The sequence below is a fragment of the Bos grunniens genome, chromosome 28, assembly GCF_055505025.1.
Source record: "Bos grunniens cultivar Pamir isolate PY7600 chromosome 28, Bosgru_T2T1.0, whole genome shotgun sequence".
Lineage (NCBI taxonomy): Eukaryota > Metazoa > Chordata > Mammalia > Artiodactyla > Bovidae > Bos > Bos grunniens.
The window spans coordinates 40,104,744-40,131,080 of NC_141192.1; the positions used below are offsets into that span (position 1 = coordinate 40,104,744).

The following is a 26,337-nucleotide window of genomic DNA, read 5'->3' on the forward strand; positions in this document are numbered from 1 at the left end:
GTCTGAGAAGGATGACATTCATTTTGATATTCTCAGTCTTCTTAAACAGAGTGAGCATCGGGGTTTTCTTTTTTCCTTGATGTTTTGTGTGTCTGAATTACAGTGGGGGAGGGGGGAATGTGTTATATGGTGCAACTTGTATAATATGGTATAAATGACTGAGTATGAGCTTTCTGTCACTGAATCAAAGTTAAAGATGCCATTCAGAAATTATGTTTGTTTTCTAGGGACACAACCAAATCATAACATACAGCAGACCAATCTATTTTTGTGTGCTGTGTGGCCTTATTTTGCTTCTTGATACAGGGGCCAAAGCCAGGCACCCTCCCACTTACATTGTGTATGGTCTGAAGCTCTTCTCTCCAGGGTCCCTCCAATGGGCTAGGGACCTCTTAATAGGTGAGTTCATTTGGGTGGATTGTGGGAAAGGTCACAGAGACGGGAGGGTACTTCTCCCCTTGATTTTCTGAATCCCTCATTGGAGAAACTTTCTTACTTGCTTATTGGATCAAGAGATGTGCATGTTCCTTTTGGTTTGCATGCTTTCAGTAGACTCTCTGGGAGCCAGAGCCCAAAGCATCCGACAATGGACTTATTCTAAAGCAGAGATCCCCAACCTTTTTGAAACCAGCGGCTCATTTTATGGAAGACAATTTTTCCACCCACCAGGGGTTGTGAGGGCCGGGGGTGGGGGTGGTTTGGTGATGATTCAAGTGCAGTAGGGTTTGTGCTCCTATGACTATCTAATGTGGCCACTGATCTGACAGGAGGCGGAGGTCAGACAGTAATGTGAGTGATGGGGAGTGGCTGTAAACGCAGATGAAGCTTTGGTTTCTCAGGCGCCACTCACCTCCTGCTGTGTGGTCCAGTTCCTAATCAGCATCAGTCCATGACCTGGGGGTTGGAGACTTTGTTCTAGAGGATGTTGACACTCATGACTAGGGAGCTGCAGCACTTAATATCTGAAGACAGGTGGCTAGGTGCCTGGTGTGGGGCATCAGTGGGGCTCCGGGATGGGGGTGATTTTTGCCCTCAAGATGGTGGTCACAGACTCATCCGCATGGCACAGATGCTCTGGAAATGCGTGAGTGGACATGGTTCTCAGTCCTCATGGAGTCCTGGATGTGCTAGTCACCTAGCTTTTCACTGGTGCGCTTCACTTGCCTGAAGGTCCAGGCAGTGTTTGATGGAAAATGCTCCACTTACACAGGTGACCTTCATGTGATAATGGTGTAGGGCCCCAGCTCTGGAGCCAGATGGCTGGCTATTTGAATTCCAGCTCTGCTTCTTTCTTACTTGTGTGACCTTGAGCAAAATTCAACTGTAGTTTGAGGATAAAAATAGTACACACCTCAGAGGTTGTTGCAAGCTTTAGATGTGTTAATATGTTTCAACATATAGAAGAGTGTCTGGGACCAGGTATTAGCTATTATTATCTTTATTATGCAAAGAGGCTTCCCCATTGTGGACCTGCAGACTTGACTGCCAATGCTCTGAGAATCACCCAGAGGATCACACATGTGCTCATTTGTGATTATCTGATCACATTGACCAGATGAGTTGATAAAGGGCAGCTACCAGAGGCTCCGCTTCCTGAATCTGTTACTTGCCAGCTGGAAGCTTTACTCGAGGAGATTGTCAAAGCCATACGTCCTACATCATCATTCTTTGATCCTATGACAACTCTCGGAGTCTCTCCAGTGGGACTCAGAAGGACCCCCAGATATGACGTCTCTTTGTGCTTCTTATAGGTGAAAACCGCAGTAGACATTCCACCCTCTGGCTCACTTTCCCAGCTGCCATCTCGCATCCCTCTTCCTACTGTTTTGGTAGCAGACTGTTCACTCCCCTCCACTGGGCCCACTGCACGAACCCACCTTTGTCTGCATCTTCAGCACCTCGATTCCTGCTATGTCGTGTGAGGAGCTGAGTGTTGGGACCATGTTTCAGAGACTCTCTGCGTTCTAACAGGAAACAGAAACAAGTTGGGAGAAACATAGGCACTGATCCCATGATTAAAGCCTAGTCGGGGTCCTCTTGATCACTTCCCAGGTAGTTTGGTGGTGAAGAACCTGCCCACGATTCAGAAGACTCAGGTGCAGTACCTGGGTCGGGAAGCTCCCTTGAAGGAGAAGATGGCAACCCACTCCAAAATTCTTGCCTGGGAAATTCCATGAACAGAGGAGTCTGGCAGGCTACAGTCTATGGTGTCCCAAAGAGTCGGACATGACTGAGCACCTAAGCATATACACACAGTGTCCTTTTGCCCAAGAATCTTTACTTCTACTCTGCTTTTTTTTTCTACTCTGGTATTTTTCACTTGACTTTTTTATATTATTTGAAATTCCATCACAACACACACACACACACACACACACACACACACACACACGATTTAAGTCCCTTCTACCTTCCCATAAATTAGCTCACTCCTCTTCCTTCTGAGATCAGCTGCAGTGCAGGTGTCAGAGCCTGGGTAGGCAGGGATGCCCCATCACCGCTGCACACACGTGGGGGGACTGTCCTTTCCTGTCTTCTCCTTTTTATAAACAGCAGTGCTGGACTCTGGAGGCTTCAGACAAGGGCATGGGAGGACTTGCGGTTTAGAGATGAAGAGGGCATACAAGGATTTTGGAAGGTGTCCAAAAAACACCCGTCTGTGCATAACGTTGCCTTTTCTCGTCTGTGCCCCACACTCCGTCTTGTGTACCTTGTGGCCATCTTGCCTGAGACTCTCAGTGAGGGTGAGTGTCGGCAGACTTCCATGTCTTAGAGGTCATGAGGGTTTGCAGCCTGGCCTGGAGCCCCAGTTCCCATGTCTTCTCACCTCATCTTTGTGTTCCTTCTCTGCTGCACTCCCAGCCCCAACATAGCAATGCACACTATGCTAGGCAATGATGACTCACTTCCCCGAGTTGGGTCCCATCTTCTATCCTTTCACAACCCCTGCTTTTCATAATATCAAGCTCATTCTGTAGTCTTCTGCTTCATTTGTGATATTTGACCATGCCCCTCTCTGTCACTAGCTTGTACATCCCCCAGGGAACCCCCAGCACCGAGCATGGCGTCCAGTGCATACAGGTGCTAAGGAGACACTTTGTGGAGGGATGAGCGTGGAGTATGCTTTAAATACCAAAGGAATTACTGTACAGATGGACTTTGGAACACTTCCCGTTCATAAATCAGGAAAAGCTTATAGTCGTTTTGGGACTGTTCAACTCAGCCCTTAGAATAAGTAGGAATTTTGTAGGTACCTTTTGCAGATGGTTTGTATAAAGAGATTTAGAAGAAGAAAAACATGACATATATTCCATTTAGAAATCATTTTTTCTGAATAGATCTGCCCTATTCCTATTTTTCTTTAATTTGCTACTATGAAAAAGCCAATGCTATTGAATAAATGCAGTTGTCTTGGCATAGTGGACTTACCATACCATCAGGAAGTGAAATTGAATGTTATTAAAGCTCAGAAAGTAAGACCTTAATGTAATTGGTCAAAGTCTAAGATTTTACTTTTAGCAGTAACCCTGGTTCTAGAATTGACTATTAGCTATGTACATTCAGATTTTATTTATCTTCAAATCAGTGTCATTAGGGAGTGGAGATGGGGCAGGGAACATGGCATTTTTTCTTATCTTTTTCACTGGAATTCCCTTTTTTTCTCATTAAAACTCCCCATTAATACATATTTTGTCTGCTTGTCAACAGGAGAGGAGAATAGTGGTAAATAATCCAGCATGTCGACTTAATGAGTTCCAGGGTCAAGAAAAGTGGAGACATAGAACAGGGGCAACACCTGTCGAATGAAGGTGGTAGATGTTACTAGTTTGTACCAAACAGCAATAGATTGTGGGACACATTTAGACAGAAAGAGAGGTTTGTACAAAGTTTCTGACTTTATGAGGGAAAAGAAGTTCAGAGTCATTTATTCTTCTTTGTCACCCTGTCACCTTCTGTCCCTCAGCTACCAAGGGATCTGAGTAGTTTATAGCTGCTGACATTGTTAGGTTCAGAGTTAGCAAGAAGAGAAAGAAAAAGCTTCAGGGAAAACAAAAGGTTATTAGGAAGAAAAGGGAGAGTTTTAATGTCCTGACAAAAGTACCACAAATGGGTGGCTCGGAACAACAGAAGTGTGTGTCTACTCGTTCTGGAGGCCAGAGGTCTAACATCTCTGAGAGCACAAGGGGAAGATATTCTCCAGGCTCTCTCCTCGGCCTGTCAGTGGCCCTCTCGTCCTTGTATCTCTTCACATTATTCATCGTCCCTTTTTGTGTGTATCTGTCTTTGTATCCGAATTTCCCGTTTATAAGGATTTCAGTCACGTTAGATTAAAGCCCATTCTAATGATCTCATCGTAATGGTAATCTGCAAAGACCCACATCTCCACATAAACTCCCGTTCACAGGTCCTTGGGGTTAGGACTCTGACATCTTTTGGAAGGGCGCAATTTAACCCATTCAACAAGGAGCATCTAAGAGAAAGGACAGGAGAAAAATAGAAACTGAGTGTGGGCCCGAAGATGCTTGTGTGCTCTTCATGCTGAGGAAGAGGTCCTCTTCTGACTGAGGCTGGAGTGTGTGAAATAGTGCCTGGAGTTGTGCTTTCTGGGTAATATCTCTGTTCCCCACTGCTGCTCTTGGTTTCTGCTCAGACCACCAACCTACCAGAGCGTAGAGAGGCGGCAGAGGAAGAGGAGCAGGAAGAGAAGATGTAATATCTGCTGCCTTATTCTGCCTCCCAGGGCAGAAGGGGTTGAAAGTGAGCCAGGGGTAGGAGGTGAGTTTAGTGGCCATCGGGCAGGTTGGAGAAGCTCTGCCACAGGGGACGTGAGAAGAGAACATCAGAACAATAGGAGGAGGAGAAAGTGCAGTGATAAGGAACAGCTCTACACCAAACCACTTCACCAGTCTTGCAGTGAGCTGTAGTCCACCTACCAGACAGTGGAGAGATAAGGAACCTTCCAAGAGATAAGGAACCTGGAGAATGAAACTGACACAAGAAGAAAGACAAAGTCAGTGGTGGGACTAGTTGGTTTTGTAGGCTGAGGGGTGAATTCAGGAAATAGAAACCTTCAGAGTGATATTCTTACATAATGTATTTCTCTTTTATGATCTTTTCATGTTCAGAATATCACTTCTCTTTCATTATAAGGAGAAAGTCTTTCTTTTTTCCTCCATGAGTAAGGTGAAAGACCTTTCTAGTGCTTATTTCCTTTGCTGACCTCTGGGCTGAAATTTTTATTACTTTGCATTTGGGTAACTTCAACAAAAGCCTATGAGTGTGACTGGCTTTGTAATCATCCTTTGGATGAGAACGCCAAGAGGTCTGCAGTCTCTAGTACTGTATTTCAAGAAGAGCAGTAACAATGCCAGAGTGTGCTCTAAGAAGTGTGGCCACATGGGCTTCACGGGGTCTTCACATGGGGCAAGGGAATAGGGCTGTCCAGCCAAGAGAGAAAATGCTTGGGTCCTGGGGGCACACACGGTGGCTGCAGGTGGTTAAAAGGCTGCCAGATTGGAACGGGAGAGGTTTTATATTCTGTTGGAGTAGCTGTGATAATTAGTTCTAGAAGTAGTAACTAGAAGAACTCGGGCAAGATGAGACAGCATCACTTACAGAAGGGTTCCACGTACTGAATGGGTCCTTTTCAGACTTGAGAGTTTGACATTTTATTTTAGTCTTTAGGACCATCACCTGCTACCTACACTAACGCAGCTTCAGTGATGTAACCCTTGGAGATAATGGAGGTTTTGTAACCAGTGACTGAGAGGGATCCACTCTCACCTGCGCACTGAGATGCACATTTTCATGTCTTGTGTAAAGACTTGTCTCTTGGCCCCAGTAATCCATGTCAGGACCATTTGCTAAAACACAGATGTGACATGTAGGAGACACACAGCGTTTGCAGTCATGTTGTTGCTGTTCAGTCGCTCAGTCGTGTCCAACTCTGCGACCCCATGGACTGCAGCACACCAGGCTTTCCTGTCCTTCACTATCTCCCAGAGTTTGTTCAAACTCAGGTCCACTGAGTGGGTGATGCCATCCAGCCATCTCAGCCTCTGTCACCTGCTTCTCCTCTTGCCCTCAATCTTTCCCAGCATCAGGGTCTTTTCCTTGGTTTTATTTCCATGTTATTTTAATTCTGCCTACCTCCCCCAACCCCAACCTGCAAATATAGTAATGAATATTATTCTTCACATTCAACATAAGAAAGGAGCAAGTTCCAATATTTTTATTTATACCCTGTGCTTGAAAAGAAATGGCACTGTACCAGAAGTTTCTGCATTTATGGTAATTATTAGGGAACATGAGGAGTAGGCAGGATATGAGAGAAAATTACACACCCTCCCAGCAGTACACTAAGAAAAAAATCTTTGTTCACAGGGAAAATTGCCAACAAACACAGGAATTTGTTTATTTTTCACTTCTGGGAAAAAAGACAAATTCATTTCAGCAACTTCAGGTGGAATTTTCCAGTCGTCCTACTAATGCCACGAGGTTTGGGCGGCGTTTTCATTCATCTCTTCCACTCTGACTTTAAAGACGAGACACTTCCTTCTCTACTTCCGCCTGGGGATGACCTAAATCCTGGGCTCCCCGTCGTCTGCTCTCCTTCCTCTGCTGTGTCCTTCTGCTCCTACTCCACAGGTGTGGCCAGAGCATCGTCGGTTAGAACTTCTGGTGTCTTGTATCATTTTATTTTCCTCCTGCCATCCTTCATCGTGTTCCACTTCTTTCCACTTTATTAGTTTGGGTGTTATTGCCTAATGTATTTCTTTTGTTAATATTTATTCTATTTATTATGTATTTATTTGGCTATGCTGGGTCTTAGTTGTGGCATGCAAATTCTTGCTTGCAGCCTGTGAGATCAAGTTCCTTGACCAGAGATGGAACCCCAGGCCCCTGCGTTGGGAACATGGAGTCTCAGCCACTGCACCTCCAGAGGGTCCCAGCCTAATGTATTCTCGTAGAAAATACTTGTCTACCCGCGTTTCCAGTATTTGGCTGCCATTATTGTATTATTTCACAGCCAAAAATTTTTTCCCTGTAGTTCTTCATTCTTGGTATGGTTTTTGAAGTAATGAAATCTCATTGCGTCCTTTCTCTGCGCCTATCCTGGTCATGAAGAATGCAACGAACCATCTAATCTTCACTGCTGGGTTTTGAATCCTGAAGTTAAGAAAAACTAGTCGGTTTTCTTGAAATTAGATAAGTTAACATTTTGATGCTCAAAACTGTATGTCCTACCATTAACTTTCTCTTTATTTCTTCTATCTTTCCTTTCATATAAAAACTGAGAAAACAAATTGTTGTATGTGGTTATGACTCAGTTCAGTTCAGTTCAGTCGCTCAGTCGTGTCCGACTCTTTGTGACCCCATGATTTGCAGCACGCCAGGCCTCCCTGTCCATTACCAACTCCCGGAGTTCACTCAGACTCACGTCCATCAAGTCAGTGATGCCATCCAGCCATCTCATCCTCTGTCATCCCTTTCTCCTCCTGCCCCCAATCCCTCCCAGCATCAGAGTCTTTTCCAATGAGTCAACTCTTTGCATGAGGTGGCCAAAGTACTGGAGTTTCAGCTTTAGCATCATTCCTTCCAAAGAAATCCCAGAGCTGATCTCTTTCAGAATGGACTGGTTGGATCTCCTTGCAGTCCAAGGGACTCTCAAGAGTCTTCTCCAATACCACAGTTCAAAAGCATCAATTCTTCAGCACTCAGCTTTCTTCATAGTCCAACTCTCACATCCATACTAGTGGATATCTATTATCACAGAATATTGAATATAGTTCCTTGTGCTATACAGTAGGGCCTGGTTGTTTGGTTGTTGTTGTTTAGTCACTAAGTTGTGTCTTACTCTTTGTGACCCCATGGACTGTAGCAGTCCACACTTCCTGTCCTTCACCATCTCCCGGAGTTTTCTCAGACTCATATCCATTGTGTCAGTGATGCCATCCAACCATCTCATCCTCTGTTGTCCCCTTCTCCTTCTGCCCTCAGTCTTCTTTCCCAGTACCAGAGTCTTTCCCAGTGAGTCGGCTCTTCACTTAAGGTGGTCAGAGTATTGGAGCTTCAGCTTCAGCATCAGTCCTTCCAATGAATATTCAGGGTTGATTTTCTTTAGGATTGACTGGTTTCTCCTTGTTGTCCAGGGGATTCTCAAGAGTCTTTTCCATCACTACAATTCAAAAGCATCAATTCTTTGGCACTCAGCTTTCTTTATGGTAAGTCACACACAGCTCACATCTGTGTATGACTACTGGAAAACCCAGAGCTTTAACCATATGAACCTTTGTTGGCCATTATCCATCCTATATATAATAGTTTGCATCTGCTAACCCCAAACTCCAAATCCATCCCTACCACTACCCCTTGTTATTGCCAACTTTGATTGAGAAGCATGTTACTCACAGATCTCTAGATTTTCACAATATAGTTAAAATCTTGTGACAGAAAACATTACAACAAAATCACCATGTATGTCAAAATATGGCTCCAATCCCAAGCAAAGGCTTGTTTGTCATAGCCATATTTGTTGTGTAAAATTTTACCTCCACACAATGTTAGAACAGTTTTTTTGGTATTGTTGTAGTGGGGTTTATCCCATATTATTATAGTGGGGTTAACCCACTATTTTCCACATAATGGGACACACAAATACTCTCATCCCTACGATTTCACTGTGGAAAGTTTTGCATTTCTGGTTCTTCAGAAATAGCTGAAACACGGTCCCCATCCTTCCTGCGTGCACTGTTCACTGTGGTTTATGTATGGGGTTTGGACGTAGTTCCATGTTTAGGCGTCTTAGATTTCAAATCAAATTTCCCTAGTTTTACTAAGGTTTACCAGTATTAAACTTCATTGACTTTCCACCCAGTAAACTGAGACAGAAAGGTAGATGTATTGTACCAGCACTAATGGGAGTTTCTGTGTTTCTATGAAACCTAACTGAAAAAATAGAATTGAGAAAGAGAGAATGAGGGCTAAGTTGCTATAAAATGCAGTTTGACTATATGTTGTTTCCCGGAATTAATGATCTCTGTGAGATTTTGAATTATAATGTGTAGAAGGAGTTAGTCGCTCAGTCGTTTCTGACTCTTTGCAACCCTGTGAACTGTAGCCCACTAGGCTCCTCTGTCTGTGGGATTCTCCAGGCAAGAATACTGGAGTGTGTTACCATTCCCTTCTCCAGGGAGTCTTCCTGACCCAGGGATGGAACCCAGGTCTCCCACGCTGCGGGCAGATTCTGTACCATCTGAGCCCCCAGGGAAGCCCGTAACGTGTATGTTTCATCCAGTTGCGCTGTGACGGTTTGGGAGCCAGCAGTCTTCCTCTTCTCAGGCAGGGCCCCCTTCACCTCCCGGTGACCTGCTGCACCTGAGAAGCAGGTCCTTCAGTGTCGTAGCATCATGGTGATGGCGTTTCTTGGTTAACTGCCACCTTACCTTCCCTTGCTCCTCTGTGGGTTCTGACTGAGCTCTGAGTTTGCAGTGAGAACAGAGAAGACACAACAGCTCAAGCCCTTGAAGTGACAAAGCCAGTAGTCTTGCAGGAAGGGATCCCCTACTGACTGGCCTTGGGTTTTGCACGTTCCTGTCGTTTTCCCGGTCCTCTTTCTCCTGTCTCATCTCCCTCAAGTTCAAGTCTGTGCTTGCAAACTAAAGGCCAGTCTACTCTCTACCTACCATCCGCAGGTGTCCGCTCAGTCCTGGGCCAGCCTGCTGGCCTCTCCTTCAGCAGCCCCTCCTGTTACTTCCAAGGCCTGTGTTTGGTTCGGCCTCAGCCTCCGTCAGTGGCTGGGGGAGAAGAGGCCATAGTGTCTCCAGGACCTGCGTGGGGTGGATTGGGCTGAAAGGTGGGAGGGAGGTGGGATTGTGGTGGAACCTGGGCCCTTGTTCCTGCATGCTCACTGTCAATTTTGTCTGTTCGCTTTCAGTATTTCTCTATTGCTTCCCTGCAATCTCCCTCCTTGGACTCTTCCCGCAGATCAACACTTTCTGCATTTATCTTTTGGAGCAAATTGACATGCTGTTTTTTGGAGGTTCTGGTAAGTCTTTTACATTCTGTTCTTTCTGTAAAAAAGTCTCAAGTTCAGATAAGGGCTAAATAGCCTCAGGCATGGAATGAAACCTGGACAGTTAGGTTTCCTTTGTCTTCACCCTTAAAGGACTTCAGCTTGGGTTGGTTAGATTGATTGTGGGTCCTTCTAGATTCATCTGGCCAGACTGAAAGTGGCCCATCTGGCTTGACACAAGCAGAAAATGGGGACGCGTAGAATTCTATGAGCTTTGGATTTGGTTTAAAACTGAAACTGTGAGTTGCTCCATCGTGTCCAATTCCTTGCAACCCCGTGGAATATGGCTGACTAGGCTCCTCTGTCCATGGGATTCTCCAGGCAAGAATATTGGAGTGGGTTACCATTTCCTTCTCCGGGGTATCTTCTGGACCCAGAGATCGAACCCAGGTCTTCTGCATCACAGGCAGATTCTTTACCATCTGAGCCACCAGGGAAGCTTGGGCTTGGTTTAGGGACCCTCTAATTCTTCGTTGGAAAAGCTGTATGTGTTAATGTGTGTGAATGTGAGTGAGTGGAGGTTAGCATGTGAGCATGTGCGTTTGAGCACGTGCTTGAATGAGTTAGTCTGGGAGATGTGGGTGTGACACTGTGAGTGTGTGTCGTGTGCAGGCCTGTACAGACAGGTGACCTATGCCCTTTCATTTGATATGTTCCTTACTTTCTGATCAAGGTGGGTAAAGCTTCATCCAATGCTTACTTGGAGACATTACCCAGATTTCTCACCTTTAAAGCTTACTCCTATCTGAATGGAAACTAACACACTGATCTCATGGGGTTGCTGTGAGGATTTCATGAAGTCATGTACATAAAGCATTAGAGCATAGCGGGTGATCTGTTACAGCTACTTCCTCCTTGTATACATGCACACACACATATACACACATGTGTATATGCTTGTTCTGTTTATCTATCCATTCGTTTATCCATCTGTCTATTAAACTATCTAGCTATCTATTCATCCATCTCTATATATCTATGTATGTATCCATCTATTATCTATCTTTCATCTATCCATCTGTCATCTATTCATCTATTAATATCTATGTATCTGTCTATTCATCTACCTAGCTATCATTCATCCACCCATCTATCTATACATCTATTCATCTGTTCATTTATTCATCCATCTATCATCTATCTTTCATCTGTCTCTCATCTATCTATTCATCCATCATCTGTCTATCTATCTATCCCTATCTGTGTCTAATTTCCATCTCCATATTTGTCTGTCTCCCTCTCTCCTTTCTTCTACTGAAATCACATCTCTGATCTTTCCTGGGCCAGGAGCTTCCAACTATAAGCAACAAGGTCTCCCCACCTCCACAATGACTGGTTCACAGTCTTCTAAAAGTCATCAAAAGTTCTTTCTAACTGTGGTCTTCCTGAGTGTTTAGTTAAAGGTCAGTGTCTTTCTTGTGGTAAGCGTCACCCAGTGCTTTGTGGCTGCCCTGTGGATTGATTCTTTGCCCCTTGGGCAGGCATTTTGCATTTGAACGTTACCAGCTTCACTTTTCTACCATATGTATTGACTGTGAGACCTGCCATCCAGCAGGGAACTCTTGTTGTTTGTGTTCCAGCCGTTTCAGGATTGCTGTCAGCTGTTTACAGTGTGGCCCGGAGTGCGTCCGCCGCGGCCCTGCTGCACGTGTTCTGCTTCAGTGCCGTGAAGGTAGGTGCAAGGCCACGGGCCTTCTTCTCACATCCATTGAATTAACTGTATTTTAAGTAAACAAACATCTCCTCCAGTTACCAGAGGAATGGGATCTGAGCACATCAGGAGTAACAGGGCCTGGAGGATGAGGCCTCAGTGATCTAGAAGGTGTATTAAGATACCTGATTTGCTACTGACCACAAAGCCCACCTGGTCTGAACCCCCCCGCTCTTGCAGGTGTCTGCCTGGCCTAGTCAGTTACTGACACTGGGAGGGGCTTTGGCTTAACATGGAAGTTGACAGGCCCCCACTTTCTTACTGATGCTTCCATCTGAAATACCACTCAGAAGACGGTAAAAGGATACAATTGCATAAAGCTTTATGGACAGAGAACAGGAATGGATATGATAGCAAAAAATTTTAGAATCCAGAAAACAGAAGGACCATAGATTTATTCAGATGGAGAAAGTTAAAACCCAGGCTGGCAGCAAGGGAAACCTAGGAAGATTAAAAAAAACACAAGATAGTAACTTTTGGAAAAGAACAATTGGTATCAGAAAAGAAATATATGGTCAGTACATGGCTCAGCTGTGAATAATATGTTGTATTTATGACAGTCTGAATAACAGTTGCAACTATAATAGCAGAATAGGGGGAGATGAAGTGTATGTGTGTGTGTGTGTGTGTGTGCCTATTTGACTTTGCAGAGGTCTTAATCTTGTCTTGCATGTTAGAAAGTCAGCAAATAATATCTGAAGTTGAAAAAAGTCAAGAAATAACAAAACAAGCATGTTATTTGGAAATATGGAGGCAAATAGGTGAAGAAGAAACAGCTGAAAGTCACTGCCTTCAGGCAGCAAGAATTAGAGCAAAGAGATGGCTGATGTGGGCCGAGGACCACTGCTGCTCACTGCTACATGCAGAGCTGCAGAGGGTCCATGAAGTCTGAAACATAACACGTTCAGGGCCATCTTCAATCAGTAAAAAAGAGATTGATTAATAGTATACTTATTTCTTGACTTTATGGACACTCTGCCTTTAATGTGTTACACCACAAGTACGTCTTTGATAAAATAAAAATTAAATGCAAAAGAGTAAATGATATATGTTCCAAAGGGCTTTAAATAGATAGTATATGGCATTTGTTAACTGACTTTTGAAAAAAATTTTAACTTAAAATCATATTAAACTCATCAGTATCAGTGGCAGCAATATAACTGTTTATTCCTCTTTGTGGAAGAGAGGAATTCAGTAATGTCATCTTCCAATGCATCACAGTTGAATTTCTCTGGGATAATCAATGGCATAATTCCCTCCTTCACTCTTTCCTTCCTTTTCATATCATTATCTTCTTTTACATTTAAAAAAAGGAAGAGGAGAAGGCTCCTTTTTCCAATACAATGAGGGTAGCATACAGCTTTTGGTGGATCTGTTTGCCTTCACCTTTATACTTTTGGTGGATCTGTTTGTCATCACATATATATTTGTCACATAGAACAACAATTATATAATTAATCAGTGTTTCTGGGTTCTTTCTTTTGAAAGAACCTACATTTCTTTATTCTATCATAGGACCCAGGTATTCCATTCAGCAAAATTACTAAGGTATTTTCTGAAAACCTCTTTCTACTGCTCTTTGGTAAAATAACTGCCTATAAAATTTGGGGATCACAAGCTTTTCTCTGCAGGACCCTTTATAGTTTGTTCTGTTATGTTCCAGTCTTTGTTTGTTTATACATTTATTTTTCATTAATTTTTTGAAATTCTGGTTCATTGAGATATAATTTGTATGCTGCAGAACCCATATTTTTAATATACATAATTTGGTAAGTTTTGATAAAGAGTTTTCCAGATGGCACAGTGGTAAAGAATCTGCCTGCCAATGCAGGAGACTCAGGAGAGGCAGGTTTGATCCCTGGATCTGGAAGATCCCCTGGAGAAGGAAATGGCAACCAGCTCTAGTATTTTTGCCTGGAAAATTCCATGGACAGAGGAGCTTGGCAGGCTACAGTTCATGGAGTCACAGAGAGTTAGACACAGCTGAGCACAAGTTTTGATAAATGTAAGTTTTGATCAATTCCTGCCTCCAAAATTGGAGAGATAGACAGGTAAATACAGAGAACCAAAACTTACTGCAGCAGGAGCCCAGGAACAGAAACCTCTGTAAGAACCAGTACCAAGAGGAGGAAAACCTGAACTGTGGCTTACAAACTGCTGAAGGCTCAGTGTAGACAAGTCTGAGAGTTAATAACCCCAAGTGAATCCAGTTGTTAGAAAGCCCCACACTCTTGTGAGTTGCACCCCCTTGAGCTCAACAGTGAATAATTGGAGAAGAATCCTCCTGCTTTCAGTAGGTGGAGGGGGAAGAGTAACAATTTTGTAATATAGCAGAGTATTCTGTTCTTCTTAACCAAGCCTGCCTTAAGATTTTACTGTAGCCTAAAGTACTGGGATTTTTCCAGAGCTGAATGGACCTGGAGGAAGGGCAATGCCAAACTCCAGTTTGGCTCCAGCCTTCCATGTGGGGAAAGGGAAATACCCAATTCCAGCCCAGTCCATTCTTTCCATTCTATTTCACCTAAGGTGGGGATGGGACTCAGAAGCACTTGTGAAGTTTACTGTCTAGAGGCGCAGGGTCACCAAAATACGGAACTAATCACTGGACTGTAGAGTTTCCCTACCCTCACACGTTAATACCATATTACTAAAAGTCTGTTTACCATACTTCCTTTTATGTCTTACATGTTTGGCTACCAAGAAAAAAAATTACAAGGCATACTGAAAAGCAAAACACACAGTTTGAAGAGAAATATCAAGCATTGGAACCAGACCTAGATATGACAAGGATATTGGAATTATCAGACAGGGAATTTAAAGCAACTATGATTAGCATTCTTGGAGAAGGCAATGGCACCCCACTCCAATACTCTTGCCTGGAAAATCCCATGGATGGAGGAGCCTGGTAGGCTGCAGTCCATGGGGTCGCTAAGAGTCAGACACGACTGAGCGACTTCACTTTCACTTTCATGCATTGGAGAAGGAAATGGCAACCCACTCCAGTATTCTTGCCTGGAAAATCCCATGGACAGGGGGAGCCTGTTGGGCTGCCGTCTATGGGGTCGCACAGAGTCGGACACGACTGAAGTAACTTAGCAGCAGTAGCAGCAGCAGCATGATTAGCATGCTAAAGGTGCCGATGTATAAAGTGGACTGCAAGCAAGAACAGACACACAGTGTAAGCAGAGAGGTGGAAATTCCAAAAAAGAACCAAGAAGAAATGCTGGTGATTAAAAGCACTCTAACAGAAACGAAGAATGCCCTTGGTGGGCTTATAAGTAGATTGGACATGACCTTGGAAAGAATCTCTGAGTTAAGGATACGTCAATAGAAACTTTCAAAATGGAAAAGCAGAGAGAAAGAAGACTGAAAAAACCCCAGAATATCCAAGAGCTTTGGGACAACTACAAGAGGTATAACTAATGTGTAATGGATATACTAGAGAAGAAAGACTGGACTGTGATTAAGAATCAGATCAGATCAGTCACTCAGTCGTGTCCGACTCTTTGCGACCCCATGAATCGCAGCACGCCAGGCCTCCCTGTCCAGCATCAACTCCCGGAGTTCACTCAGACTCACGTCCATCGAGTCAGTGATGCCATCCAGCCATCTCATCCTCTGTCATCCCCTTCTTCTCTTGCCCCCAATCCCTCCCAGCATCAGAGTCTTTTCCAATGAGTCAACTCTTCGCACGAGGTGGCCAAAGTACTGGAGTTTCAGCTTTAGCATCATTCCTTCCAAAGAAATCCCAGGGCTGATCTCCTTCAGAATGGACTGGTTGGATCTCCTTGCAGTCCAAGGGACTCTCAAGAGTCTTCTCCAACACCACAGTTCAAAAGCATCAATTCTTCAGCGCTCAGCCTTCTTCACAGTCCAACTCTCACATCCATACATGACCACAGGAAAAATCATAGCCTTGAATAGACGAAACTTTGTTGGCAAAGTAATGTCTCTGCTTTTGAATATGCTATCTAGGTTGGTCATAATTTTCCTTCCAAGGAGTAAGCGTCTTTTAATTTCATGGCTGCAGTCACCATCTGCAGTGATTTTGGAGCCCAGAAAAATAAAGTCTGGCAGTGTTTCCACTGTTTCCCCATCTATTTCCCATGAAGTGATGGGACCGGATGCCATGATCTTCGTTTTCTGAATGGTGAGCTTTAAGCCAACTTTTTCACTCTCCACTTTCACTTTCATCAAGAGGCTTTTGAGTTCCTCTTCACTTTCTGCCATAAGGGTGGTGTCATCTGCATGTCTGAGGTTATTGATATTTCTCCCGGCAATCTTGATTCTAGCTTGTGCTTCTTCCAGTCCAGCGTTTCTCATGATGTACTCTGCATATAAGTTAAATATACAGGGTGACAATATACAGCCTTGACGTACTCCTTTTCCTATTTGGAACCAGTCTTTTGTTCCATGTCCAGTTCTAACTGTTGCTTCCTGACCTGCATACAAATTTCTCAAGAGGCAGATCAGGTGGTCTGGTGTTCTCATCTCTTTCAGAATTTTCCACAGTTTATTGTGATCCACACAGTCAAAGGCTTTGGCATAGTCAATAAAGCAGAAATAGATTTTTTCTGGAACTCTCTTGCTTTTTCCATGATCCAGTGGATGTTGGCAATTTGATCTCTGGTTCCTCTGCCTTTTCTAAAACCAGCTTGAACATCAGGAAGTTCACGGTTCACATATTGCTGAAGCCTGGCTTGGAGAATTTTGAGCATTACTTTACTAGCATGTGAGATGAGTGCAATTGTGCGGTAGTTTGAGCATTCTTTGGCATTGCCTTTCTTTGGGATTGGAATGAAAACTGACCTTTTCCAGTCCTGTGGCCACTGCTGAGTTTTCCAAATTTGCTGGCATATTGAGTGCAGCACTTTCACGGCATCATCTTTCAGGATTTGGAATAGCTCAACTGGAATTCCATCACCTCCACTAGCTTTGTTCATAGTGATGCTTTCTAAGGCCCACTTGACTTCACATTCCACGATGTCTGGCTCTAGGTCAGTGATCACACCATCGTGATTATCTGGGTCGTGAAGATCTTTTTTGTACAGTTCTTCTGTGTATTCTTGCCACCTCTTCTTAATACCTTCTGCTTCTGTTAGGTCCATACCATTTCTGTCCTTTATCGAGCCCATCTTTGCATGAAATGTTCCTTTGGTATCTCTGATTTTCTTAAAGAGATCCCTAGTCTTTCCCATTCTGTGTTTTCCTCTATTTCTTTGCACTGATCTCTGAAGAAGCCTTTCTTATCTCTTCTTGCTATTCTTTGGAACTCTGCATTCAGATGTTTATATCTTTCCTTTTCTCCTTTGCTTTTTGCTTCTCTTCTTTTCACAGCTATTTGTAAGGCCTCCCCAGACAGACTTTTTGCTTTTTTGCATTTCTTTTCCATGGGGATGGTCTTGATCTCTGTCTCCTGTACAATGTCACGAACCTCATTCCATAGCTCATCAGGCACTCTATCTATCAGATCTAGTTCCTTAAATCTATTTCTCACTTCCACTGTATAATCATAAGGGATTTGATTTAGGTCATACCTGAATGGTCTAATGGTTTTCCCTACTTTCTTCAATTTAAGTCTGACTTTGTCAATAAGGAGTTCATGGTCTGAGCCACAGTCAGCTCCTAGTCTTGTTTTTGCTAACTGTATAGAGCTTCTCCATCTTTGGCTGCAAAGAATATAATCAATCTGATTATTTTAAGAATGTCCCCAGATTAAGAATTAATTAACGTTAATTAAAAATGTCCCCAGATTAATATCAGACACTAAACCACATATCTAGGAAGCTCAAAAAGCACCAAGCATGATAAATGCCAAAAAACTACACTGACGCATGGTACATTTAAGTTGCTGAAAATCAAAGATAATGAAAAAATATTGAAAGATATTGGTGGATAAGAACACCTTGCCTGTGGAGAAGAAAGATAAGAATTACATCTGACTTCTCCTCAGGAACTGTTATGGACTGAACTGTATCTCCTGCAAACCTTAGCCCCCTATGTGATGATATTTGGAGATGGGGTCTTGGGAAGTAGGTTTATATAAGGTCATGAATGTTGGGTCATCATCATGGGATTAGTGCCCTTATCTGAAAAGTGGATGGATAAAGGAAAAGAATTTTAAAAAATCTCTTACATCATGGTTTTTTGTTTACTCCTAGCATTTCAGTTTGGTTCCTATATATAGTTTCTGTCTCTTTTTTGAAATCACCCATCCGTTTATGAATGTTTTCCATCAATTCCTTGATCTTTTAACACAAATTACAGTTATTTTGAAGTTAAGAGTCTGTAAGATTCCTGGCTTTTTCTTGTCAGAGTGTGGACTATACTCTTGTGAATTTTTACATCTGATATGGAAGTATCATTCATCAGTATTTAGTTTTGAGGAGAACAAGAATAAGACGGACTTTAATTTTTCCAGAATTCTTGCGTCAGTCTTTCTTATCTTCTAAGGTTAGAAAAAAGCAGTGGACTGTGACTAGACTTGGATCTCTTTCTCTTTCTGGAATGCCATGACACCTGTCATTCTGAAGACTCTTACAAATAGGTTAAGTTTCTCCCTCTTATTTCTTGATTAATGGTGTTATTGCTTGTGTTTATATGATCTCTTTTACGTTTGAAGTGTAGTTTTGTTTTTGTTTGTCTTTCATGCCTCTCATTCTTTTTTTCATGATCTTTCTGTATTTTTAAGTGGTCCTTTGTGTTCTGGTGTGGTTTCTAGAGTTTCTCATTCCAATAGCAACAAATGTTTGTGGAGAAATTATGATAAACCAGCAACTTTCCATTTGGTAACAACCTGCGAAAACTCAACCATAAGTCACAGTTACCCCAGGCTCACAGGTCCCATCACGCCCATACCTGACCACACGCTGTGTTTGTATCACCTGTCTTCCCAGTTGGACACTTGTTTTGTGCTCTGTAGGAACCGAGCTGGCTTCTGTCAGAAATATTTAAGGCTCCTTGAGCAAAAGTACCTAGAGGTCTTAGGTTTAAAATACAAGAAGAGAAGAAAGCAAAACAAAGGATGTTACAGCAGTATAACCAGCTCAGATGTCTCTTTCCCCTAGAAAAATATGTTACTGATAGAGTTTTAGATAGTTCTTTAAGGAGCTTCATCCCAAGGAGTAGATATGAATAGGATGCTTGGGGCAGTGGTTGTCTTTACTTCATTTTCTTTGCTCGAGTATCCCAACCCACGAACTGACCAAATAAAACCTATGGCCTCCAGTACAGTAGAGGGGTCCAGGTGCTTGCCAGGGCACAGACGTACGAGTCCAGGCACTGTGTGTCTGCCAACCACATGGCCCGCTCCAACTCCAGCCCTCCCTGGTTTAGTTGATATCAGCAAGGATTTAGTGAGATTTTTCCGCTTACTTCCTCAGTTCACTATCCTGTCTCTCTCAAATAGAGAATGGTAATTTGGATCATGTGTTAGATGTCAAAATTTTCTTTCAGACTAGTCTCATCTGTAAGATAAGATCTGGCATAAATTCCTTAAAACTTATGACTTATGCACAAGTACGTTCTCTAGTTCCCAGTATAGATATACATTTCTATCTTTTTGAAAATTTATTGGATATTTAGTGGAGAGGAAAAGCTAGTTTCTTGTGTTCCTTTAAAAAAAATGTTTATTGGAGTATCATTGGTTTATAATGTTACGTTAGTTTCAGTATACAGTAAAGTGAGTCAGTTATACATATACATATATCCACTCTCTTTAAGATTCTTTTCCCATATAGGTCATTTCAGAGTGCTGAGTAGAGTCCCCTCTGCTATAGTAGGTCCTGGTTGATTATTTTCTGTTCAGTAGTGTTCCCTGTGCTCCTCATGCCATATTCACTAGCACCCCACACTTCATCCTTCTTTTCAGCTACAAGCCACAAGTAGTATCCAATGGAAATATTCTTTTCCTTGGTTGATGGAAATGGGAACGTGCAAACTCTTTGGAACCGAGGCAGAAGCTGAAAAGATCATATTCACTGGTATTCAGAATTTATTTGTTTAGACATGACTTTGCCAGGTACTATAGAGATATGAAAGGAGAAAAAGTCACATTTTTCTCCTGAGGAATTTAACATTCATCAAAGATGAGGACATGCGTAGATGATCAGAAAAGAGAAAACTTGTCAGAGGAGGTGGCCGTTCAGTGCCACCTTCGAATCTTTGCGACTGGACTGAGAACCTTGCCGTGGACTAAGTCACGCATGTGAAATGGTTTCATCAGAGTCAGGAATGAATGACCATGGCAGGTGAGGGTATTAACCTACTGATGGTGAAGGGTAGGGATGACTGGACATCTCAGCAGAACGCATCAAAGTTACGGATAACCTTTTAGGCAAGGCTAAAAATGTATGTTTTTTGCCCAGTGAGTATGATGAGCATCTCACTAATACTGGTTACCTGAAAGGAACTTATAGCAATAAGAGGTCATCAGCTCTAAGGTGTTGAGTGCCATAGATAAGCTGATGGCCTCAGCTGTGATGGAAACAAGACATTAAAAAGTTCAATGAATTGACTTCCCAAGTCACTCCATGAATGGTCAGACCGAAAACCTCACTTCCGGATTCTCTGTCAGTGTCTCACTATTAAATCACACCTGCTTACTCTAAACCTTTGACTTATGATGAACCTTTGTCTCATGCTTCATGTTTTTGATCAGGTAAGCCTCATTTAAGAGTGAAAAATACTCCATTGATAATAGTATCATGGTTGAATCTATGGAAGACAGAATATTCTTCCAAACTCAGGATGCTTTCCACAAAGGAGCAACTCATTGGATTTCTTAGATTAATTTCTAAAGGAGAAGGTATATGCTCTGAAAAACCCATTTTATTTGACAAATGTTTTTGGTTTATTTGTTTTATTTTTGGCCCTTCCACTCAGCTTGGAGAGATCTTAGTTCCCCGACTGGGGATTGAACCCTAGGCCCTGCAATGAACGTGCCAAGTCTTAACCACTGGACCTCCAAGGAATTTCCTTGACGATTGTTCAAGGTTCATTATAACTAGTTCAAATATCATCAAAATTAATGTACACTCCTGGGATTATGAAATAACTTTTTCTTGCAAAGTTCTTAGAGGGTTTTGGAAACTATTGAAGAAACTGGAATTCAAAAAGATAGAACTCTTTTGGGACTTTTACTTAGCTGTGGGACATATACAGTCATTCCCTCACCTCCCCAAGTCCGGTTCTTTCCTCATATCAGAAATTGCTAATTGATGACAACATTTTTGCTCACTGATGTCAGTAGGGCTCTGAGATGCCCAGATCGTATTACAGGCAGCCAGTACCAAGTGACCAGAGCCAGTCCAAGAGATAAAATCTATTTACCATCCTGGGCTGAGACTTTTATTTCTGTTTTCCTTTCTGTTTATGGCATGCCATCAGCTTAAGTCACTGTTGGATCAGAGTAAATAGATTCTACTTTGAAAGCGCACTGCCAACTCTGTTATGGGACTGAACACTTCAAAGACTCTGGGGTTTACTTACATGTTGAAACAGGCTTTTTACCAGGTGAAACTAGGGTACTTTGAAAGATTTATTTAATCTCAGAGAGGTATTGACTTTCTTGCTTAGCATAGAACAAGCACGCCTGTAATAAACAGCATGATCTGTTGTTAGAGAATCTTAATGTTCTATCTCAGTTTTGAAACACCTTTTAGTTAAAAATAGAGCAATTTGCATTTCTCCCTTCTCATTTGTGAGTCCTGAGTATTCTAATGGTCTTAGATAGACTCCCCACTTAAAAAAGATAGCACCTATTAAATGCCGTGAATTGAATGAATACATTGAACAAATTGGCAAGGGGATCCTTAGGAAAAAAGAAAAAGCTCACTCACATTCAACCTAATATACCCAGAGCTATGATTCCACTTCTTGTTTAATGATGCTTTTGTTTATGATTTTTATGCTTACACTTTGCACTACTGGAATTGATTTTTTTCCCCTTTTATCTCTGCTGAGCAGTGATAGATTGAAGGGCTCTTGTGAGCAATTTTAGCATGTCAGCTGCCTTGCGGAGGATGTGTTTCTCTATATAGGTCTTGATATGTATTTATATCCATGATCTTTATTATTCTCACTTGATTGAAGCAGATTGAGGGACTGGGGTTTAATATTGTTCTCTGGAATATTAATTAGAGGAATAAATTTTATTCCTCTTTTAATTTCATATTCTTTTTGACTCATCCAAGATGGTAGCAAGTAACATGTAAATGGGCTCCCTCATTGACTTAACTATTTGACAGTAATATACAGAATCAACCAGAATATTTGCTCCCTGGAGAAATGGCTCAGTAGTTAATTAGCTGGGCTTTCTATATGTCTGGAAAAACCATGATTTCTATTTTTTATTACCCCTTACAAAGAGATTCTATTTTATTGATGGAAGGGGCATCCAGAGGTGGAGGTACATTATTATAATTTAATGTTTCCCAAGCATCATTAACAACTGCTGTGGGAGAGTTTGCTCACATTCTTCCAGGTACCATAGGGTTGCAGCTAAAACAATGGCTTTCCCCCTGCATTCAGATCTTTAATATAAATATAAAACAAACTCAGAGAATAGTTTTAGTTCTGAAATAGACTTTACACATCCCCTATCCCAGCCCCTTCATTTTATTATTTAAAGTGAGGAAATAGAAGTCCAGAGAGTGACGAAGAGACTTAACATTACAATTCCCAAATCTTATGTCTTCTCAAAATCTCACTTCCATGCCCTTCTCCCTAGCACATTTGAAGTATAAATATATTTTTCTAGTCAAAAGAACCATTTGCAGGCATGTAAGATACCTTGCAGATCCATGGTACTTTAATTTTCAGAATAATTTCCCAAGCGTTTTCTCATTTGCCCTTTTTTTTAATAACTCCATGTAATACATAAGGAAGGTAATAGCATTTCTATATTCCAGTGGTGAATGTGAACACAGAGTGCTGAAGTTTTTGCCTAAGGGCATATGGCTAATTCACATTGTTTTTTTTTTTTTTTCAATAGTAAAATGGATTAGTAATAACTACTTCATATGAATGCTGTCAGAAGTGAATGAAATTAAATTGATAATGTATATAAAGTGCCTAGCTCAGGGGTTTTCATTAAATGCTGTGGTGGGCAGGATTCTGAGATTGCCCCAAGACTCCTGCCCCTTGGTGTGCCCACACTGTATAATTTCTGCCCTCTGAATGTGGGTGATCCAAGAGTATGATGAGGTGTCATTCTGTGATTAGTTACGTCATCTGGCAGAGGTGGAGGGATTTTGAGATGTAACCAAAGTCCCTAATCAGTTAACTTGAAGTCAGTCAGAAGAGAGAGTATCTGGATGGGTCTGACCCAATCAGACAAGCCCTTTAAGAGAAGGTATAGAGGCCAGAGACAGAAGAAAGAGCAGAGACCCTCCCCGTGGCGAGGAAGTAAACAGTGTTGCAAATGGCCCATGGCGAGGACTGCATGTCCTGAGGATGGCCTGTCGGATCTCAAGCAGATCCCAGCAAAAGCCAGCAAGAAAATTCAGTCCTACAGCTGCAAGGAAACTGAATTCTGTCAGCCAGAAGTGAGCTTGGAAGAAGACCCAAGTCTCAGTAAAACTGCTGCCTTGGGTGACACTGCAGTCTCGTGGATTTCAGCCTGATGGGACCTGAGCAGAGGAACCAGTCACGCCATGCCCTGATGCCTTAGGCAGTACCCTGCAAGATCATACATTGTGTCGTTTAAGCCACTGTTTGTGGGGATTTGTTGCAGTAGAAAACCAACACAAATGGAAAGTATTATTATTATTAATAGCATAATAAGTTGATGGCGATGATGTCAATGAACATAATGGCGATGCTGTTAATAGTAATACGTCTGAAAACAAATTCTAAATTATAATTCACTTTTATTACTCTAGACTTCAGATTATGGGTAAATCCATGTCACTTCTAGCTGCAATGGAGTGGGAATTACAAGTCTTTTACTGTCTGCACAGCTAGTAAGGTTGGGAAGAAGGGCAGATGAATATTAGATGGGCAGCAAGTACATGCTGTCACATTCGCTTCCTAGAAAGTTGAACATGTATAATTGATCTCTTGGTTTTCCCTGGTGGTTCAGCGGTAAAGAATCTGCCAGCCATGCAGGAGACACAGGTTTGATCCCTGAGTCATAGGGAAGATTCCCTGGAGAAGGGAGAGGCAGCCCACTCCAGTATTGCCTGAAAAATGCCATGGACAGAGGAGCTTGGTAGGCTACAGTCCATGAGAGTCGGATATGGTCGCAAGAGAGTCGAACATGACTTTGCGACTAAACAAAAACAACACAGATCAGATCAGTCGCTCAGTCGTGTTCCACTCTCTGTGATCCCATGAATCGCAACACGCCAGGCCTCCCTGTCCATCACCAACTCCCGGAGTTCACTCAGACTCACGTCCATCGAGTCAGTGATGCCATCCAGCCATCTTATCCTCTGTCGTCCCCTTCTCCTCTTGCCCCCAATCCCTCCCAGCATCCGAGTCTTTTCCAATGAGTCAACTCTTTGCATGAGGTGGCCGAGGTACTGGAGTTTCAGCTTTAGCATCATTCCTTCCAAAGAAATCCCAGGGCTGATCTCCTTCAGAATGGACTAGTTGGATCTCCTTGCAGTCCAAGGGACTCTCAAGAGTCTTCTCCAACACCACAGTTCAAAAGCATCAATTCTTCAGCGCTCAGCCTTCTTCACAGTCCAACTCTCACATCCATACATGACCACAGGAAAAACCATAGCCTTGACTAGACTGACCTTTGTTGGCAAAGTAATGTCTCTGCTTTTGAATATGCTATCTAGGTTGGTCATAACTTTCCTTCCAAGGAGTAAGCGTCTTTTAATTTCATGGTTGCAATCACCATCTGCAGTGATTTTGGAGCCCAGAAAAATAAAGTCTGTCACTGTTTCCACTGTTTCCCCACCTATTTCCCATGAAGTGATGGGACCGGATGCCATGATCTTCGTTTTCTGAATGTTGAGTTTAAGCCAACTTTTTCACTCTCCTCTTTCACTTTCATCAAGAGGCTTTTGAGTTCCTCTTCACTTTCTGCCATAAGGGTGGTGTCATCTGCATATCTGAGGTTATTGATATTTCTCCCGGCAATCTTGATTCCAGCTTGTGTTTCTTCCAGTCCAGCATTTCTCATGATGTACTCTGCATATAAGTTAAATAAACAGGGTGACAATATACAGCCTTGACGTACTCCTTTTCGTATTTGGAACCAGTCTGTTGTTCCATGTCCAGTTCTAACTGTTGCTTCCTGACCTGCATACAGGTTTCTCAAGAGGCAGATCAGGTGGTCTGGTATTCTCATCTCTTTCAGAATTTTCCACAGTTTGTGGTGATCCACACAGTCAAAGGCTTTGGCACAGTCAATAAAGCAGAAATAGATGTTTTTCTGGAACTTTCTTGGTTTTTTGATGATCCAGCGGATATTGACAATTTGATCTCTGGTTCCTCTGCCTTTTCTAAAACCAGCTTGAACATCAGGAAGTTCACGGTACACATATTGCTGAAGCCTGGCTTGGAGAATTTTGAGCATTACTTTACTAGCGTGTGAGATGGGTGCAATTGTGTGGTAGTTTGAGCATTCTTTGGCATTGCCTTTCTTTGGGATTGTAATGAAAACTGACCTTTTCCAGTCCTGTGGCCACTGCTGAGTTTTCCAAATTTGCTGGCATATTGAGTGCAGCACTTTCACGGCATCATCTTTCAGGATTTGGAATAGCTCAACTGGAATTCCATCACCTCCAGTAGCTTTGTTCGTAGTGATGCTTTCTAAGGCCCACTTGACTTCACATTCCAGGATGTCTGGCTCTAGGTCAGTGATCACACCATCGTGATTATCTGGGTCGTGAAGATCTTTTTTGTACAGTTCTTCTGTGTATTCTTGCCATCTCTTCTTAATATCTTCTGCTTCTGTTAGGTCCATACCATTTCTGTCCTTTATCGAGCCCATCTTTGCATGAAATGTTCCTTTGGTATCTTTGATTTTCTTGAAGAGATTCCTAGTCTTTCCCATTCTGTTGTTTTCCTCTATTTCTTTGCATTGATCGCTGAAGAAGGCTTTCTTATCTCTTGTTGCTATTCTTTGGAACTCTGCATTCAGATGTTTGTATCTTTCCTTTTCTCCTTTGCTTTTTGCTTCTCTTCTTTTCACAGCTATTTGTAAGGCCACCCCAGACAGACTTTTTGCTTTTTTGCATTTCTTTTCCATGGGGATGGTCTTGATCCCTGTCTCCTGTACAATGCCACGAACCTCATTCCATAGTTCATCAGGCACTCTATCTATCAGATCTAGGCCCTTAAATCTATTTCTCACTTCCACTGTATAATCATAAGGGATTTGATTTAGGTCATACCTGAATGGTCTAGTGGTTTTCCCTACTTTCTTCAATTTAAGTCTGAATTTGGCAATAAGGAGTTCATGGTCTGAGCCACAGTCAGCTCCTGGTCTTGTTTTTGCTGACTGTATAGAGCGTCTCCATCTTTGGCTGCACAGAATATAATCAATCTGATTTCAGTGTTGACCATCTGGTGATGTCCATGTATAGAGTCT

The 26,337-nt window shown here is 42.4% G+C and overlaps 1 protein-coding gene across 3 annotated transcripts in view; it reads left to right on the forward strand.

Moving 5' to 3' along the window:
* PCNX2 (pecanex 2) overlaps positions 1-26,337 on the forward strand; it is a 311,410-nt gene that overhangs the window by 87,878 nt on the left and 197,195 nt on the right. For all 3 annotated transcript variants that reach the window (XR_015156551.1, XM_086381075.1, XM_086381076.1), the window contains 3 exons: positions 228-399; positions 9,938-10,048; positions 11,656-11,747. Coding sequence is in view for 2 of the 3 variants with exons in the window: in XM_086381075.1 (XP_086237201.1) it covers positions 228-399; positions 9,938-10,048; positions 11,656-11,747 (375 nt within the window). In the remaining variant the exon portion in view is untranslated. The remainder of the gene's footprint in view (positions 1-227; positions 400-9,937; positions 10,049-11,655; positions 11,748-26,337) is intronic.